Source organism: Dromiciops gliroides, chromosome 1 (genome assembly GCF_019393635.1).
Source record: "Dromiciops gliroides isolate mDroGli1 chromosome 1, mDroGli1.pri, whole genome shotgun sequence".
NCBI classification, from domain to species: domain Eukaryota; kingdom Metazoa; phylum Chordata; class Mammalia; order Microbiotheria; family Microbiotheriidae; genus Dromiciops; species Dromiciops gliroides.
The window spans coordinates 227,807,898-227,829,192 of record NC_057861.1 but is presented as its reverse complement, the minus strand read 5'-3'; the positions used below and the strand labels follow the sequence as shown (position 1 = coordinate 227,829,192).

Here is a 21,295-nt window from a genome sequence, read left to right as displayed (position 1 = left end):
AATAACTCAAGGTTTTGGTTTCAAACCAAAAAAGGCAAGATGTGGTATAAGGAAATTAGCATCTTCAGTGTCTGAAGAATGGTCAGATTCCTTTTGTAAACTTTGCCAGATATACTAGGAGTCTAATCAAAGGAATGATAGATTAATTTAGGATTTCTGCCAGATGCTGATGGCCCTCAATACCCTGCCGCATTAATTATATTTCTCAGGGATTGGCAACATTTTCTTTCATAGGGGCTTTCTCCGTATGATTGTATAACTCTAACTGGATAGAATTAATGATTAGGAAAATTTTCCTTATAGCAAGTCAAATATCAGCATGCTATATCATTCTCCCTTCTAGCTTATAAGCTCCCTGAGGACAGTGACAGTCTAATTTATCTTTGGATTCCTCTCTACCAAGCACCTAGGATAGAGGTCTGCCTATCATAAATGCTGAATTGAATGGAACTTTGGAATCTTTTTGCACCATTGCTTAATCTTTGAAGTCTTTTCCCTTTACTCAAACCACATTCAAAGTGGGGTAGAATAGGGATAGGAAAGGAAAGGACCTATGATTTTGTTGGTATAGACAAAGTTCCTCTACTATTAGAGGTTGGTAACTTTGTAACTGATAGTATTAGTTGTCTGGTACATGGGAATATTAAGTGATTTGCCTGGGGTCACAACTTCGATGTGGAGGAGGTGGGAATTCTGTCTCTCACTGGTTCTTTCTCTCTCTCTGTCTCTGTATCTCTGTCTCTGTCTCTCTCTCTCTCACACAGACACACACACACAGAGCTGTGAAAAATGAAGATCAGATGATGGGACCTATGTATCACCAGGACCTGGAGATAGAAAGCTGATAGCTTTCCATGGGAAACTATTTATCCTTCCCTTGTTGACATGTGGCATCAGAAGAAAGAATGCAAACTAGAGGATAGTCTCTCTAGTATCTTTCTTGGAAGGCTAATTTTAAAGTATTATCAGTCATTTGCACTTTACTGGGAATAAATCTAAAATCTCTATTCCTCCCCCTTTCTTTTGAGATCAAGCTTTGTTCAGAGAAAGCATAAAGACTGATGCTTAAATTGGGATGATTGGGGATCCATTAAGGAGGAAGAAATGGGAGGCTGGGGGATAAAGGGAAGTTTTGCCTACTTCACAATTTCGTTCAGGGTGGATGACAATCTTCAATAAAAAGCACCCTAGCCTCTCAGGTTCATGTCATTTCCCAGGCTGAACTGGTTCTTTTCTAGGGGCTTTTATATCAACATCGATAATAAGGATATTAAGCCCAACTCAATGAGAGCCTGTTACTTTCCCCTGGAGGTTAGTCTCCTTCTGTTACTTTCCCCTGAAGGTTAGTCTCCTTCCTTCAAGTCTCTCTCCTTTTCAGTTCATCCTATACATAGATGAGAGATTGGTCTTCTTGGGATACACATCTAACAATGTCACTTCCTTGCTCAAGAATTTTCACAGGCTCCTTATTGCTTACAAGATAAAATTAAAATTCCTCAAAATAGAATTTAAAGCACATAATGATCTAGTTCAGTCTATCTTTTCAGACATATTTCACACTTTTCTTCATGAACTGTATATTCTCATCAAACACCTATCTACAGCTTTCTAACCTTGCTGTTCCATCTTTTGTTTCCCTATCTTTGCACAGATGACTCCAATGTGTGTGGAATTGATTTTTCCCCTCCACCATCTAGAATTTACTCCCCCCTCATCTCTGAACCTTAGAATCCTTAGCTTCCTTAAATCTTGTGCTCAGCTGTCACCTAACACAAACTTTTTCTCATCTCCCATTGTTATTACTCTCTCCCTTCTCAATGCCTTTCCTAAAAAATATTGATGCCTTTTGTTTTTATATCACACTCATTTTCAAATATATCCTTCTCTCCCCTATCCAGAGGATAATCCATTATAACAAAGACTTTAAAAGTCAGAGGCAAAAAACACTTGGCAAAACTGGTCTTACTCTTGGTTTTATGTATTTGCGTTAGATCCCTAAATATCTTGAATATCAGAACATTATCAGAGATATTTGATGTAATCATTTTCCCCAAACGAAAGGTTTATCTTAGCTACATTTATTTAGTTTGTATGATTTCATATAATCTCTGTTATCTTTTTTATTTTTGTGATCTTTTTATTTCATTTAGTTAGGAATTCTCCCCCTGGCCATTAGCTGTGAAATGTACCTGATGGTATTCTCTTTTAATTTTGAGTTTATTGTTATTATTCCCCTCCTGTAATTACTGAGTTTAGAGTTTATTGTATATGGTATAAGATGTTGATCCAAATGTAATTGCTGCCAACTTGCTTTCCAGTTTTCTTTATAATTCTTGTTAAACAAACAACAACAACAACAACAAAACTCATAAAATTATCTTGCACTTACTGAGATAAGCACAAATGTTGTATCTCCCCATGTAGAATGAGTAGAGAAGAGATAGGGTGGGTATCATAGGAGTAGAATTGATGACTTGGCAACTGATTGGTAAGAGTAAAGGCACACTTTCAGGGATACCACTTTTATCACCACTGGCACAGCCCTAGGTTCAATGAACAGCTGCCTATCTGGAGACCTGGACTGCTATTTAAGTGGGAATGGGGGAAGCCCTTCCAAGGACTGTCTTGGAGCCTACTAAGTAGACCTAAGGGACTTAAAATACTCAAACCATGGCCAATAAGAAGAGAGGCAGATTGAGTAAAACCTAACCCAAAACACAAGGGGTTGTTAGCAGGATATGGGGCACACAAAAAGTGTTCAATATATTACTGTCAAATTTAACTTAATTGAAGTGGTTGGTCTAGAACCAAAACAACTGTAATGCAAGACTCCATAGTCTATTTAACTTGTTGCATTTTATCTTTAAGTATCTTCTAAGTGCTTAATTTTTGTAATTGTTGTTGAATTACTTTTTATTGGTCCCTACTCTTCAAACCATATTAGAACTATGAATTTCCAAAGAAAATCTACTCCCAGATATGCAGCTCTCAAAGTGGGCTATATTTTTTGCTTTCTAATGCACAAGATGACACTGTGATTTTGTTTTGATGTCAAATGTAAGGGAAAGAGTTTCAAAGCTTAGATACAGCGTGTCATGTTAGTGAAGGCAAGGGGATATGACTATATCACGTATATCAATCTTTATTAGCATTTAAAATATATTAAAATATGAATATGGTAAAAGCAGGGGTTTCATTTACCCATAGAAAGATTTGGTAAAATCACAGAAATGGAAATTTACATCAACCAATAATATATTAAATTCTATCTAAATCAAAGACCCCAAGAAAACATAACAAATACATTTGCTTTAGAGATGATATTTTTCCTCAAGTAACTGGTATTGGTGACACTTCTATCCAAATAGATATAATATTAGAAAAACATAATGACTAGTTGCAAGTTGAGGGGTGATAGTAGAATTGTATCTTCTTTCCCCTGGTTGCTCTGTCATCTCCCTCCTGTAAATATGCCGAAATTACTAATGTGAGTACATTCTCCATTCCCTTGTGGATATGCCCATCAGAAAAGAAGTGCCAGTTCTGGAGGATCTCACGGGTTTTTGGCTTCAGTTATAATTACTTGTAGGAAAACATGAGCTTACAAAACACTTGAATCTGGGAGACAAATCTTTTCAAGTCTCCTCCTTCTGATCATTCTTTTATGATGATATAGCTCTAGCTTTAAAAAACACAATAGGCTTATCGTCCATTATTATAACACAGCTCTTGATTGCACAGATTCCATGTACAGCAGGACAAGTCCTGTCCCCTGAACGTGATAGATTACACAGAGCAGAAGTCTGACATAATGCAGTTCATCTATAAAGGCAGATTGTCAGCCAAAAGCAGCGTTATAAACAGATCCCAATGCTATAGCATTTAAAACACTAGGGGAATGGATGCTTGTCAGAGCCAGGCAGATGACTGTTTCATTTTAAAATGCCTAGGCCTGATTTTTATCACATTACACCATCACACTCCCCTTTTAAGGTCCTAAGAAGTCTTTAGAGAGCAACCAAGAAATGGTTACTTATACAAAAAAAGAGAATTAATGAATCATGAAAACATGTGCTTTTCTTTTTTTTTTTAAAAAGCATTCACACTTTCCTGAGTAAAGTACACAAAAATCTCACAAGACATCTTTTTAAAGCACCAGGTCTTTGTCTCTCCCCTCCGTGTATCTTTTGCAGACTCATTACAGTCCAGATGGCAAATCTGAGCCAAGCTCGGATGTTCTGGTGAAAACATTAACAGTGTATTTATGAACACTGTTTTTCTAATATTTCACCACTTGAGGGTTTTATGCCTGGGAGATGGGAAATGGCTTCTTTAATGGAATCTAGGGAAAGAATAAAAATATATGTATGTATGGATGTCTTTGGGCTGTCTAATATGACAAGATTTTGCCAAAGAATAACAATGTTGACGGATGTTTGTGCCTAAAACTTTCTGAATTCTCACACTTCATCACCAAAATCTTTTCAATGTATAAAACTTAGACACATAACATTTTTTTTCAGTATGGATATGACCAGGTAAACATGAAAAATCAAATTAACATATTCCAGATTTTATTGCTTGAATAACCTAAGTTCAAGGTGTCCAGAAGAGTGTGGTGCATCTATTCCCTGATGACTTTGCTAGAGGCAGAATCTGTTTCTCCGAGGTCCTGGGCATTCCTGAACATCAGGATGGAATTATAAATCTTCAATGCTGGGCCAAGTTTAATGCGCATCACTTTGACTATATCTGATTGTGTCAGAAGCAGGAAGGCTTTGCCATCAATCTGCTGCAAATCAAAACAAATAAATAAATAAGTAGAGAGATAAGGGGGGAGGGCGGGAGAGAGAGAGAGAGAGAGAGAGAGAGAGAGAGAGAGAGAGAGAGAGAGAGAGAGAGAGAGATAGATAGGAGGGAGGAGGGAGGGAGGAGAGGGAGAGAGAAAGGAGGGAAGGGAGGAAGAAGGAAGGAAGGGCCTTGTTTTTATTCTTCTCCAGGCTGTAATTCTGACTGTCTCAGATTTTCTCTACAATGCCATTGAGCCAGATGAAGACAGGGGTCTACTCTCCATTCCCCTACTTTCAGCTTCTTTTTATGTGCTGTCTTCTCCCAATAAGTATATAAGTTCTGTTCCCCCCTCCCCCCATTTATATTTCCAGTGCTTAGCACTGTCCTGGCACATAGTAGGCCCTTAATCATTTGCTTGTTGACTTGACCTTGCTTTACCCTTTTCTGGATTCACACCCATTTGTCCACAACAAAGAAAGGCATTATCACATACCGAACAGAAAAAAAATGGCTTTGGAGCCAAGAAAACAGGGATTATAGAATGTGTGACCAAAGTCATTTGACTTCTCAATGACCCAGGCAACTAAGACTACAAATTGTGGATGAGTTGCCGCTATCTACATAAGTGGAGGGAGCTTCCATAGCAGGAATTTCCTACCCTCGTGAAATCATAGGGCTGGACTGCCCAGCTCAATATCATCACCACCACCCACACTACCACTACCACCAACTCTTTTGAGGTCAAATATGTACAGGCTCAAACACTCACATAGGTCACTTAACCAGTCATGACCAGATTTAGGAGATATAGGGCTGTGAGAAATGGGTAGTTTTCTCCTCTCAATGTGGATATAACAAGTCGGTCATACTCCCCTGACCTGTTTGTAGGACAAAGTGAGACCTTTGTCTCACTTTGAGACAGATCCCCTCCTCCCCCTCAGGTTAGCAAGGTCACATGGTTCAAGGATCCCTGGTCTCAATTAGGTCCTCTCCAGAGTTCTGTCCATATAAGGAAGTATAAGGTCCACTCCTGAGTTATGCCCATACAAGGAAGAGGGGTGGGAATACTGCGTTCGATTAGCTAGTTTTTGTGCATACAAATTGTGAGGGAAAAATCCATCCTCTTCTCAATAATTCTCAGGAACTCAGCAGCGAGGTGACAAAGGCTTTATTTTCTTCTCATGAGAAGGAGGCACCCTAGTGTGAAGCTAGTAGGTGCCCAGAAAGGGGGCTCGAAGGCCCTGTTTTATACCCTAGTCCCTAACGTGAATGGACCTTCCCCTTTTTCATCACTGGTTGGGGTTACAATCTATGTGCAAAAACAAGCTAATCGGAACTCAGTATTCCCACCCCTCTTCCTTGTATGGGCATAACTCAGGAGTGGACCTTATACTTCCTTATATGGACAGAACTCTGGAGAGGACCTAATTGAGACCAGGGCTCCTTGAACCATGTGACCTTACTAACCTGAGGGGGAGGAGGGGATCTGAGACCTTTGTCCTACAAACAGGTCAGGGGGAGTATGACTGACTTGTTATATCCACATTGAGAGGAGACAATTACCCATTTCTCACAAGGGCCAAGAAGGATAATGATTTCTCTGAGCTAGTCAGTCAGAATTAATCTTCCCCATTTTTAATTTTATTTTTGGTGGTGATGGGGATTATTTGAAGATACCCTTAACAGTAGACCATTCATATGCTATTAAATCACAACAGAGGATGCACACTAATTGCACAACCCATGAGGTGAGGGTGGGAATTCCTTTGGCTGTTCAAATGGATCTGGACTAAAATTCAGCTAGTATCTTGGGGAAGGGGGACAAGGGGCCCTTGGAAATGCATGGGGCTATATATGATGGGGAAAAAGACAACAACAGAAATCAAAATAAATGCTTTTAAAATGACCAAGCTAGACCCTGAAAACAAGAGGTAGGGAGGTTATTAAAATACCTTTGCTGACATTTCTTACCTCTTTCTTGAAGTATCTGGAATGATCTTCACAGCCTGGAAGGCTTTGCACAAAATTTGCCACCTATGATACAAAATGAAAAACCTAATTAAAAAAAAATTTGCAGGACAATGAGGGTTAAGTGACTTGCCCTGGGTCACACAGCCAGTAAGTGTCAAGTGTCTGAGGTTAGATTTGAACTCAGGTCCTCCTGAATTCAGGGCCGGTGCTTTATCCACTGCACCACCTAGCTGCCCCCCAAAAACCTAATTTTAAACATGTGCATAGTAGGTGCTTCAAAGTTTAAATTTTATCTGTTCAAAGGTGTAAAGTACAGATGCTTAAGAGCTTGTCCTTTGTGCCACATAGGACCCTGACCCAATGCAATTATTTTATCTCCTGTACAAAGAAAGTAGACTTTACTTAAGATGTCAGGAGAATATTTTCATAAGGAAATGCATGAAAAACCCTGAGAGACAGAGTTTCTGGGTAATTTATAGTCAATTTCTTAATCAGGCTAACTGGCAATCAATAAACTGATGGTCAGAGGTTTCCCTAGGCAACCAAAGACACAAAGGGAGCCTCTGAATCACCTTAAATCCCTTCTGAAAGGGAACTCCCTGACAAGTGAAACTCAACCATATTTAATGAGGAGGTGGGGTAAAAGTCCTCAGCTCCTGCTGAGAATGGGGCTTGATTATGAGACTCAGCCAAATCCAGTATTCTGGAGAGGGGAATCCATCTCCATCCAGAGCACTCTGGTTGGCTTTCTCCTTCATGAGCTGGGTCACCCTAAACTCCGATGGAGGGGTACAAGAACAGACACTCTTTTCTCTAGGTTAAGAATTTGCCCAGACTGGATTCTGTTTACACTCTAAACAGAACTTAGATCTCCTGGTTGAGTGGCATCCCCTCCAAGACTGAATCGGGGTAATCTCAATCTGTTATGTCCTTCAGAAACAGACTTTACAGGAGCTAGGCCTTAATGAGGAAATTGAAGAAAAAAGCCTGGATCCCAATTTAATCATCAGTTATTAATATAATAGTAAAATAATAATTTATCTTAATAGGTAGAAACAGATTTTGGGGAATGTAGGCCCTGGCAGACTATAAGAATCAGTGACTCCTCTGGTGATCTGCCCAGTTCAAGTTATAATCTTCCTGAGTTTGATTCCTGAGAGCTGGATGTAAATCCTAGTCATGAGGGAGCATGCCCCTTAGGAGAAAAATAAATTTCAGTTTTAAGCAGGTTTTTTCTCCTAGAAAAATTAAACAGCAACAGAACTATAGTCTTTTTCTGCCCTCATCAAATGCCTGATAAATCTCCAGAAAGGGCTACTAGCCTTTCTTTCTTTTTTTTTAAATTTGCTACTAGCCTTTCTGTGGAAGTGCCTTGCACATAGTTGGTGCTTTTTGTTACTGAACTGAAACAAAACAAAACTTGGTAACTACTCACATTCCGCGTGTGTGTGTGTGTGTGTGTGTGTGTGTGTTTTAAGCCAAAGTTTTTCAGAGAATATTTATTAATACATGCAAATTTCTGTGTTAATGTCAGTGCACTTTTGGTGGAATATCTTCCAGAAACTTCTTATCCAGGAGGGTTACCCTATCCCTGGGCTTTTTCTCAGCTTGGAAGTGCCCTCTATCACGTGACCTGTTGGCTGGTTTCTCTGAGGTCATCCATCCATTTGAAAGAGGAGGCTCAGGCTGTCTTTATTCCTCTCCAAGTTATACTCTTGTCTCCCTACAGGACAGAACTATGTCTACAACATCCCCTTCACCCCCCCAAACTAGGCACCTTCTTCCTGACTCCACTTTTCAATTCCCTTTTCTGTATTATCTTCCCCTATTAGAACAAGTTCCTTGAGGCTGGGACTTGCTGCTTGTATTTGTATTCCTAGTGCCTAGCACAGCTCCTGGCCTACTGCAAGGGCTAAAAAATGCTGGGTGACTTGACTTGAAATCACTCATTCCCTCTTTAACTGCTCCCATTTAAATCTGGTCGAAGGTCACTAAAGACAGGACACATGTTCTCCAACAATCTTAGTTTGTTAGTTTCAGGAATCACAATCTTTCCCTGAAATTGATTGTCTTCTATTCAAAGAAGACTGATTAGGTCCAAGCGACTCAAAGGACTTTACACTAGGACCCTGTCATAATATTTTTCAAGGCTACAACACAACTGATGCCTTGGTGCAATATACTTTCACATTCTCCCATTTTCGTTGGGGGAACAAAATAATCTCAGGCATGAGCCATGCTTCTAGGATAACATTTTGCACTCGCTCTTTTCATTCTTCAGGCTGCATATAATCAGCAGCAAGATACATTATTCGAGTTGGTTCATTATAAATCTGGAGCTCTCTGCTTTTTACTTCAATACAGCAGATGCAGCGAAACAATGAAATAAAGAGAACTATTCCAGATGCTCAGGGAGCATATTATGTGTCATTTAGGGTGGAAGCATTGCCTAGCACGATTCACTTTCATTTTTATCCAACCCTATTCAGTTCAACAAACATTTATCTATTAGGCATCTAGTCCATTCAGGGGGACAGGCAGTGACAGCAAGGGCAGTAACTGGAGGAAACTCTGGGTTCCTCGGGAGGTTACTAGCTAAGTGACTATGGACAAGTCACTGTCCCAGGCAGCTCTCAATCTGTATGTTGTAAATATCAGTGGAGGGAACTAAGCAGCTCAGTGGATAGAGCACTGGGCCTGGAGTCAAGAAGACCAGAGTTCAGATCTGACTTCAGAAACTTACCAGCAGTGGCCTCATACAAGTCGCTTAATCTCTTTGCCTCAGTTTTCTAATTTGTAAGATGGGGATAATAATAGCACCTACCTCAGAGGGTTGTCCTGAGGCTCAAATAGATAATACTTATTAAGTACCTGGTACGTTGTAGGTACTCTTTAAATATTAGCTTTTATCATTATTATTTCTACAACAGGAGCTCCCTATAAGGATGAAATCACAGGTCCTAATCATCCCACTATTCCACCAAAAAACTAACCAACAAACTCATGGAAGCATTATTCAATAGTCCTAGCCCTTGAGGAATTTATACTGTAGTGATTCATAGAGGGGACATGATCTGATATTAGCTTGGTTTCAGGGCTACCTCACTGGAAGCTCTGGCTTTTTCAGTGTATACAAAAATCATTTTGATTCACCAACCACTCCTGATCTCTCTCTTTTTAAAAAAAATTTCACTGACATACACACAATTATAAGCTATAGGATCTACCAATCAAACTACCAAAGTGATAATTTGCAGAGTTAGACAAAATAACAACAAAATTAATTTGGAAGAATAAAAAATCTAGATTATCAAAAGAAATAATGAAAGAGTAATGGAGGGAGAATAGTACTTCAAGACCTCAAACAATATTATAAAGCAGTAATTGAAAAGGACCCATGATATCAGGAAGATGATGTCATAACTTGCAAGTGAATTGGATTTAAGTGAGGCAGGGCTATGCAGAGTCACTATCCTCACTCTCTCCTTGGGAGCCATGTGGATCCAGTGGCAAGATATACATCAGGACAACTGGAGATGGCCCAGTTCCAGTTGGGCAATGCTCCCTCCCCGCATCCCTCCTTTCTACCCTCCCTCCCTCCCTCCCTCCCTCCCTCCCTCCCTTCCTTCCTTCCTTCTTTCCTTCCTCTGTCAGTCCCTCCCTCTCTTCCTCCCTTTTCTCTCTATCCACATAAGAAATCATACCCTATCTGAAGGTGCTCTGCCCAAAAAACCCCATAAATGTTGATGGGTGAAACCTCACAAGAGGACATCTTGGGGTTTATTGGCTAGATTTTTTTTTAAAGGATCATGCCTTAAATCCAAATCATTCTGGCTCTCACTGATTGGCCAACAATAAATCCCAGCCCAAGCCTCACTTAGTCACTGTTTGGGATTCTGATGGCTCAGAGTGAATGGAAATAGCAATTGTTTCTTTTTTGGTTAGAGGGTTTTTCCCTCCCAGATTGTTGGGGGTTTGTTGTTGTTGTTTTTTTGTTTGTTTGTTTTTTTCAGCTAGGTAAAAGAAGTCATTCTTTGCTTCATTTCTCACTTAGACTTAATCACTGAATGGGTGTTGCCTCAGACAGACTGAGACCTGGTAAACCCCTTAGCTTAAAAAGGCCAAGGTCTCCTATTGCATCCTGGGCCATCTCTAGTCATCCTGATCTGTATCTTACCACTGCACCCAGATGGCTCCTGAGGAAAGAGTGAGGCTGGTGACTTTGCATAGCCCTGCCTGACTTAAATTCAATTCACTTGCAAGTCATGACATCATTGCCCTGATGTCATTGGTCAACATTGGACAAACCACAAAGCAGTAATCATCAAGACCATTTGGTATTATTTTTTTTAAGTATATCAATAGAACATACTAGACAAGGAAAAATAAAAAAAAATTGCACTCAATAGTTTAGTGTTTAATAAACGTCAAAACAAATTACCTAGGAGAGATATGCGACAAGAATTGCTGGTAAACCTGGAAAACAGTGTGGTAAAACACCATCTTACACCACATACATACAACCATCAACGGAAAATGTGATTTGAATATTAAAGATTCATACCTAAAAAAATCAGAAGATTACAATAGAAGATACTTTTCACAGTTATGGGCAGGGGATGAATTTTAAAGTAAACAAGGAATAAAACTGATCACAAATGACAAAATAGAACATTTTAATTACATGAAAACGAAAGGTTCTGCATGAACAAAATTAGTACAATTAGAATTAAAAAGGGAAATGATTAACTGGGGGAAAACTTTTATTAATTATCACTGATAAGGCTCTGATATCCATGATATTTAGGAAACTAACAGAAATACAGAATAACAAAAGTTGTTGCTATACATAAGTAGTTAAAGAATATGAACAAATGATTCTCAAAAGAGTTGCAAATTATTAACATATGTAAAAATGTTCCAAATTACTTGATAATAAGAGAAATGAAATTCAAAAGAAATCTGAGATTTTACCTCAGACTTAACAAATAGGCAAAGATAACGAAAGATGGCAAGAATCAACGAAGGAAAGGCTGTAGGAATATGGAGGCAACAATGCACTGTTGTGGAGCTGTGAATTGGTCAATCCTTCTGGATAATAATTTGGAATTATGTAAAGAACGTGACTAAAACATCCATATCCTTCGACCTAGAGATTCTACCAGAAGGCACACACCCTAAGCATGTCAACGACAAAAAGAAAGATCTCATATATGACAAAATATTTATAGCAGCATTTTCTGTAGTAGCAAAGAATGGAAAACAAAATAGATGTTCATCAACCAGAGAATGGCTAAACAAATTATGGTGCAAGACTATAGCGGAATGTGCTGTAAGAAATGATGAATATAATGAATACTGAAAAGCATGATAAGCCGTATGAACAGATGCAGAGCAAAGTAAGGCAAATACACACTGATTACAACAATGGGAAATGATCCTATTTACTGAGTATAATAAGAATTTTTTTCCCTTCCAGGTGAACAAGAAGCAAAGAATTGTCTTTTTGTAACCTATATTTCATCGATCAATGGGGCAGCCAGGTGGCACATTGGATATAATAACAGGCCGAAAGTCAGGAAGATTCATCTTCCTGAGTTCAAATCTGGTCTTAGACACTTACTAGCTATGTGAGCCTGGGCAAGTCACTTGATTCTGTTTGTCTCAGTTTACTCATCTGTAAAGTGAACCAGAGAAGGAAATGGCAAACCACTCTAGTATTTTTGTCAAGAAAATCCCAATTGGGGTCATGATGAGTCAGACCAACTGAAAGACTGAACGATGACAAAATTTAGCTCATCCATACCTCTTTCTTAGAACTACTGGCCTGTCCCTTGGATCCAGGCTGCAAAGGGATATTATTGGAAATCTAGATGTTCTCCAGGGTAAAGAAGAACCAGAAAATTAAAACAGTGCTGCCAAATTATAATGATCATGTTTGGCCCCAAAGGAAAAAAATACCCTTTTCTTGCATAAGATGGAAATTATGCATGTGGAACAATTGCCTATGATGTCAGACTTTTCTGATATGTTGTTAGTCTTGCTGAATTCTGACCTCCATCCCCACCTTTGTTTTTATTGTTATAATGGATGGCTCTCTGGGATGAGAAAATACTGGGAAATGTAGATTATATAAAAACAAGATGACAATAAAAATATTTAAAGAAAACATTTTTTTAAAGTAGCACCTTAGCTGGTTGGTTTTCTCAAGGCCACTTAACAGTCAGAGTGAGCTCCACAGAAGAATTTAGCACCTGTGTGCACACCTTGAGCTGCTCACTCACCCTGATATCTCTTCCCTATACTTAGTCAGACTCAGTTTTATACCCAGTATGAAAGCCTCAGAATATTTTGTTTTTAGAAATCATCAGTATGCTGATGTCTGCTTTGGTCAGCACTGACTCCACAAGTATAATTTTATCTTGAGTCCTTGAACCATTTTTAAAATGATCTTTAAAAAAAATACTGGATGAGGACAAAAACACCCCACAAATAGCCAGCCATCAAGCTGATAGGAAACAAAATGTTCTTGCCAGTATAGCATCATGGAAAGAGGGCTAGTCTCCCAAGGAAGAGTCCTGGTTATTTGCCACACTAATCAAGCTGTATGACCTTGGTACAATTTGACCTCTCTGGGTTTTGGTTTCCTCATTTGTAAATGAGTCAGAGTAGATGAACTCTAAGAGCCTAAGAATTTTACGTGTGATGTTCATTAAGAAAGAGATGAAAGCTTCACTGATTTACACCTGGAAGGGAAATTAGGGGCAAAAGGGTCCAAACCCTAATGTTATCTGTAAGGAAAAAGAGAACCAGACAGAGAAAACATGAGACAGAGTCAGAATTTGAACACAGGCCTTCTGACTTGACATCCTGCATTCTTTCTACTATGGCATACTAAGGTATTTGAAAAAGGGGCAGTTTACATATACACTGGCTGTATATATTATCTGCTGAATTCTTTCACTTATTAGCTAGTATAAACTGTGTTAGCTATGAAGACCAATTTTCTGTTAATTCTTTGGGTAAGGATATATTATGTTATGTTTATATATATATATATATATGTATATATATAGAGAGAGAGTCCCATGTTATGTCATCATATATCAATAAGAATTTATTAAAAATCTATGATATGCCAGGCATTGTCCTAATCACTTTAAAAATATTATGTAATTTGATCCTTACAATAACTCTGGGAGGGAGGTAATGTTATTATCCCCTTTTTATAGTTGTGAAGAAATTGAGGCTGATAGAAGTTAAATGACTTGCCCAGGGTCTCTATAGCTAGGAAGTGTCTCAGGCTAGATTTGATCTCAGGTCTTTCTGACTCCAGGCCCAGTGCTCTCATCCACCTATATTATGGATGACATAGTCGAACACTAAGGAAACTGATCCTATTTACTAAGTGAATAAGAATTTTTTTCTCTTTCAGGTGAACAAGAAACAATGAACTCTCTTTTTGTAATCCGTATTTAGCTTATCAATACTTCTTTCTTTGGACCTGTTGGGCTGCCCCTCGGGTCTAGGCTGCAAAGAGACGTGATTGAACATCTAGATGTTCTTCAAGCTAATGAATAAAATGAAATTTCTGAGGCAGAGTCCTCCTGGGGGATAGTGGATTGTACTTTCCCCAGGTGATCTTTATGGGTAGTGAATGATCCTATTGATATTTCGATATACATCATCTGTTCAGGAGAAGTGAGGGCCAAAGAAATAATTCTTCATCTCTGAGGAAAATTTTTTTACCAGCTGAGTTCTGGGTAAAGTGCCCAGCATTTTTGCCTATTTGTAAGAGAAATGATTTTGTATGGCAAAAGGGTATCCCTACTGGGAATTTGAAGACTTGAGTTCTGGTTCCAGATTTGTAGCCATAGAGTGACTTCCTATCCCTGAGACTCAGTTTCTTCCACTGTAAAAAAAAGGGCAATGGAAAAGACACTTTGTAAGGTCTGTTCCAGCTCTAACATTCTCTACTTATAGGAATTTCATCTTCAGAAAAGCAGAGAAGGAAGCAGTTCTGTTCCGCAGTAACGGTCCAGTGCTTTAAATTGCCTTTATTTGTCTGCATGTAGGTTTAATTCTTCTTTTCTAAGGCAGCAAAGGTTCAAAATTATGCTTTTTTTCTTGCTCCCTGAAACCAGGAATTCTTAATCATTATCATAGACGGGATAAATTGGAGATAATCAATGGAGGGAAGGCACCAGCATTAAGGAGGGTCCATAAAGTTTTTCTGTAGAAAGTGGGATTTTAGCTGAGATTTGAAGGCTCAGAAGCCAAGAGGCAGAGATGAGGAGGCAGAGAGTCCCAGGCTTTGGGGGACAGTCAGTGAAGATCCCTGGAGTCTGGAGATGGGTATCTTTTTGGAGGAATAGTAAGGAAACCAATGCCACTGGATCACGGAGTATATGGTGGGATGGTGAGTGTGAGAAGACTGGCAGGCACATGGGGTGGGGAACAGATTAGGAAAGTCTTTGAAGGCCCAACAGGAGATGATGGTAGAAATTAATAAAAAGCAATGTAGTGCACTGGAAAAGGCACTGGATCTAGGTTCAAATTCTGCCTGTTATTTACTACCTGCGTAACTTCAGACAAATTGCTACCCCTCTTTGGATCTGTTTTCTCAGGTCTAAAATGAGGGCTTTGGATTAGATGGCCTGTAAGGGCAGCGAGGTGGGGCAGTGGATAGAGCAGCAGGCCTGGAGTCAGGAAGACTCATCTTCCAGAATTCAAATCTGGCTTCAGACACTTGCTATCTGTGTGACTCTGGACAAGTCACTTAACCCTGTTTGCTTCAGTTTCCTCATCTGTAAAATGAGTTGGAGAAGGAAATGACAAACCACTCCAGTATCTCCGCCAAGAAAATCCCAAATGGGGTCATGAAGAATCAGATACAACTGAAAACAACTAAACAATGAGGTCCCTTCTATGTAAATCAAACTATAAAGAGACCTATTCGATGAATGCATACCAGTAGCACAGTAATCAAATTCTGTGGCCAATGATCAGCATATGTATCCATCTGGACCTGACATTTTCATGGCTTAACCACTGGATTTCCCAGCCCCTCCAAAAATAGCAGTCTGAATCCCAGCTGGGTCTATCTTCCATGTTTTGATGTCAATAGTTAAGTTCCATCAAATTTAACCATGAGGGATTCTTGATCAAAAACTTACACCAATATAGGACTTTTACATATAATAATATGAGGAGGAAGCATGGTCTCATGGAGAGAGGGCTGCTTTGGAAGTCAGTGGTCTTGGGATCGAATCAGCCAGAATGACCGTCATCACTGACTCAGGGAGATGTCCTTCTCTTGGAGGGTGGGTAGAATAGCTTCTCCTGGTCCTTACCCAGGAATGTGTTTTACAGTGTGGTTAAAGCCTGTCACTGCTTTGGGAGAACATTGAACATTAAGGATGACACAGCAATTTGGACAGTCAAAGCCTTACCTATCTAGGCCCTGAAAACTTACCTCACTCCTTTGCTTATAACCTACTTTTGTTGACATCCATCTCTGGATCTCATCAGGCCTGGTTTTCTCCAGTGGGCTCGCTATTTCCTCCAAATCCCTCCAAATGCCAATGTTCTCTGTTTTGCTGAGCCTGTTTGTAGTGTGCCCAACTGTACCACCTTACAGGACATTTGGGATCATGTTCCTAGCCTGTCTCATTTTTTTAAACAGCAGAGTTTGTCATTTGCCTGTTTTATCCCCCCAAGGTCCAACTGCAGAACGTTCCTATCAGCTTAGCGGTGCCCTGGATTCTTTGAACTGTGCTCCCCTGTGTAAAGCTTGCTTTGAAAATGACTGCCATCTTTTAGCGTTAATGAACATTTGGGGAGTGCTTGGCTGGGGATGGGGCAATTTATATACAGTGCTTTCAAAGTTTTTTTGAATATAGGAAATAAAATGACCTGTTCTTATGCCAAGAATGCTTACCGAGCCCTCTCTGCAGCAGCTGGTGAGAGAGATGCATACAGTCTGCCCATCCTATCCCTATCATGTATGTGTATGTGTACACACACACACACACACACTATATAGAAGGACAGTGTGTAGGTAAGTGTGTGTGTATGTATATATATATATATGGGCTCATACATGCCATCAATATGCTCTGTGAAATTCATTTCCTTGGAAAAAAATACATCCATGTGTAGAAACTATTCTAGGCTGAGGGGAAGAGAAAGACAAAGAGTTGGAAAAGATAGAGGCCTGAAGCAGAAACACTCTTGGAAAAGCGAAATAAAAAGAGTTCCATTACTTTCAATTAGAAGAGGAGGGAATTGAGGTACAATAACAGACTGATATCGTAGTAGACTCTTCTTTGAGAAAAGCATGCCCATATAAAGAAGAGCAAGGTAATATTATCTAGTAAATTATGTCAACCTAAGAAAGAAAGAAAAGTAAGCTTTTGAGGGTTAGAGGGAGAAGTGATAAAAAAACAGTTTGAGCGGGCTTTTGCTGGGGTTCTAGTAAAAGTAGGTAAAGGTTCAACCCTAGTTGCCACTGTGCTTGCTTAATAGGTTTATTAATGTTAACTTCTCTGCCCCTGCCTAAAATCTCCACCCAATTTTTGATCATGGGGGTCATATGAAGGTGAATGTGGATGGGAGAGGTAACATATCAAGGAGAATTTAGTTAGCACTCTTCTGGGAAGATGGTGAACCTGAGCCTAGCAACCTATAGTGGCTCAGGGGAGGGACTTATCATGGCAGGGCATAGGATAAATATAGGCTGAGCACTTTCAGCAATTGTACTCACCTACTGTCTTTTCTGTGGGTGCCCATCCTCGAGAGAGTACAATAAAAGCAAAAAGCTTATCAAGGTTGCCTCTGAAAGAACTGATTTTGAGCTATTTTTCACCCATTCCTTGCAATAACTCACAGAATTATTGGGAAGAGCAAAGGAGCTAGTGAAAACCAATTCCATTGAAAACTTTAAGGTGCTCTATCCAATCAACTCCTTTTATTATAAGCTGCTTAAAAGTGGGGGTTTTGTCTTGCTCATTTTTTGTGTGCCTTTTAGCTCTCATTGTGCTTTGCACACAGTAGAAACAAAAAATAAATACTTGTTGAATAATAAAAAAATATATACAGGCCCTGTCCACAGGGAGCTTACAATCTAGTAGTAATGTATATCAGTAGAGTTCAAAGGACAAATGAAACTCTGCTAGTGGAATAGTATTGCTCAACTCAATCACCCTCACCCTTTGTGAATGGAAAAAAGAGATGCCTGTTTTTTTCTAACCAAATGTGATTAAAAATAACCAAATTTGATTAGGACCAAATTTCTAACAATATGGAATAGGCCCTTCTCTGCAACTAGGCAAAAGGGAATGTCCTTTCATCATTTCATTTTCTTTGTCATCTGAATGGAATGGTACTTAACCCACAGGGTGCGGTTCATTTGGTACATTCTGTTGCAAGATTCTGCTCCATCACTTTCACTACTGAGGAAGCACAGAAGTCATTTTTCTTAATCCAGCCATCCTAGAACTGCTCTCTCAAATGACTTCTTTCCTGAACACCACTGTTAATCAGAACTCCATACCAGATTCAAGCTGTTTTAAAATTGTGAGCCGTGGAAATATCTCCTACACTTAACTTCCCTCTTCAACATCCCTTATTTGTATGTGTCCAACTCCATGCTAGGTGCAATTGTAGATATAAGACACAGTCCCAAATCTCAAGGAGATCAAAATCTAGATGGAGAGACAAGCTTAACATATGTGGAACCATTAGGTGCTAAACTATATGATGTTGATGTTCAGTTTTGGGTTTTTTTTTCAGTCACACGACATCCTTCATGACCCCATTTGGGGTTTTTGTGGCTAAGATACTGGAGTAGTTTGCCATTTCAGAGGAAACTGAGGGAAGCAGGGTCAAGAGACTTGCCAATGGTCACACAGCCAGGAAGTGTCTGAAGCTGGATTTGAACTCAGGAAGATTAGTCTTCCTGACTCTAGGTCTGGTACTCTATCCACTGTGCTACAAGCTATATGATATGAACTGCAAAAGATATTTGATTTAGCACTAAAAGGTCATCATCTAGTCCAGGCCTTTTATTTTACAGGTGAGGAAACTAAGACCAAGAAATGTATCTCCCAAGGTCACACAGGTCAGAGCTGGGACTTGAACCCAAGTTCTATATACCCTTTTAAATCTAAGCATTTTTCTCCCTTTTGTATGATGCTGCCTTCTAGTGGGGGAGCAGTTCACAGAAAGGAGAGATGAGCATGGGCTAGATTTATCTGGGAAGGCTTCAGAGAGCAGGAAGCATCTGAGCTGAAATCTGAAGGGCGAGCAGAATTTAGACTTGGTGGTTGGCAAATCTATTGTTCAACAAACATTCATTAAACACTCGTGATGGGAGCTCCACAGAAAGTTAGCAGAACTACACAAGTCTTAACTTTGTTTCTGTTTTCTCTACCTGAGAGCGTGATCTTTGGGCTTGGAAAAAAAGAACATCTAGGAAAAAAGAAAACTAGTGGGGAAAAAAAATCTCTCCTTTTTCTTGGCCCATATGATGGTAGCATGGGTATGTAAAGGGGGTTTTAAAAGATCCCCCTGGTTCGTTAAGCCCCATAAGGGCCACCAATGTGTAAGGGCCAGATTTAATATAGGAACAGGTAATTGGGAGGCTGGCTGCAATATTGGGACTCAGAAAACAACGGGGGACCTCTAGGTCCTGAGCCTCCCCTCTCTTCCACACTGCCCCCTCCCCAACTGTTTCTCCTGATGAGAAATGAGATTAAAAAGCCTCTTTTCAGAAAAAAACAACAACACAGGGTTTATTGTTGTGGAACAAATGTAGAAATAAGGACAAAGAAAAGTAGGAAAGACAACCTGTAAACTCGCCCACCGGACTCAGCTGTGTCCATGTTTAACTTTCTCTGTCTCCTGTGTGTCTGCATTTAACTCTCTCGCCTGCCACTGTGAACTCTTCTCTCTCTCTCCCTTCTTCTCAACTCCTTCCCCCCAGAATAAAAAACCCTTCTTTCACAGGAAACCCAGGCTGACCACCCACACACCCCAAGCTAATTCATTGGCACCCCTAGGGGCGGCGCAAGGCTGGCTGGGGCATGGGGTTTCCTTGTGTACCCCCGCTTGGCAGAGGCAGCTGGGACATGCCTGGGTTTTGGGTGCATACCCCTGCTGGGCAGAGGGAGCTATGTGGGGCGCACCCAGGGTGGAAGAAGTCGTGCAGGGCATGTCCGAGGCTTCCTAATTTTAGCCAAAGATGGAGTCCCCCAAATCGCAATCGATTCTTACATTCCCCCCTTTGCTTCGACAAGAAACACGGGGTGTTTCCTTGATGAAGCGGGTAACTGCTGTGGTCTTCCTATCTGGAGGAGCAATGCACTCAAAAGGGATTGTCATGGAAAAATTGGGTGTGGAAGCCAAACATACCAATCCTGCTATCAAGAAGTGTGTGAGATGTACAAAAATATTTATAGCTGCTCTTTTTGTGGTGGCAAGGAATTGGAAATTGAAGGGTTGCCCATTAATTGGGAAATGGCTGAACAAGATGTGGTATATGAATGTAATGGAATTCTATTGTGCTGTAAGAAACGATGAGCAGGAGGAGTTCAGAGAAACCTGGAAGGACTTGCATGAACTGATGATGAGTGAGATGAGCAGAACCAGGAGAACATTGTACACAGTATCATCAACATTGTGTGTTGATCCTCTGTGATGGACTAGATTCTTTTCAGCCATACAATGGTACAAGAAAGTTCCAAAGGACTCATGATGGAAAAGACTCTCCAAATCCAGAAAAAAAAAAAAAAAGGAACTGTGGAATATGGATGCTGATTGGTTCATACTATTTCTTTTGTTTTTGGTGGTGGTGTTTTTCTTTTTTGCTCTGATTCTTCTCATATAATGCGACTAATGCAGAAATGTGTTTGATGTTATTGTATATATATATATATATATATATATATAAAACCTATATCAGATTACCTGCTGTTTAGGAGGGGGGGGAGAAAAATTTAAAATGGGAAATTTTATATAAACAAATGTTGAAAACTCTCTATACATGTAACTGGAAAATAATAAAATATTTTTATTTAAAAAAAAAAAAGAAGTGTGTGAGAGTCTAGCTAATTAAGAATAGCCAAAAAAAAAAAAATCACTGCCTTTATTTCCATTGCTGGCTGGGAAATTATGAAATTCTGGTTGCTGGATTTGGTCAGAAAGGCCACACTGTTGGTGATATTCCTGGAATCTGCTTCAAGGTTGTAAAAAAGCCACAAATGTTTCTCTTCTGGTCTTGTACAAAGGCAAGAAGGAAAGACCAAGGTCACAATTGTATGATGCCTTTATTAAAGTAAAAAATATTCATGTAATAAAAGAGTTAACAAAACATTGAAACCCAACATAGGATAGGTGGTAAAGGAGTATCTAGCTCTTCCCAAAGTCTTCAAGTCGCTAAGCCAAGAAAAAGCACAGTCTTGAGTACTCCTGGAAGAACTTTGTGTATTGCCTTTGGTGACCTTTAGAAAACTAGACGGGAGAGATGCCACAG

At 39.7% G+C, this 21,295-nt stretch overlaps 1 protein-coding gene across 1 annotated transcript in view; it reads right to left on the bottom strand.

Moving 5' to 3' along the window:
* Window positions 1-4,552: 4,552 nt before the first annotated feature.
* L3MBTL4 (L3MBTL histone methyl-lysine binding protein 4) overlaps window positions 4,553-21,295 on the bottom strand; it is a 536,490-nt gene continuing 519,747 nt past the window's right edge. The window contains exons 18-19 of the mRNA XM_043991609.1: window positions 6,763-6,825; window positions 4,553-4,792 (exon numbers count right to left, since the gene is read on the bottom strand). Coding sequence (XP_043847544.1) covers window positions 4,625-4,792; window positions 6,763-6,825 — 231 coding nt within the window. The 3' untranslated portion in view covers window positions 4,553-4,624. The remainder of the gene's footprint in view (window positions 4,793-6,762; window positions 6,826-21,295) is intronic.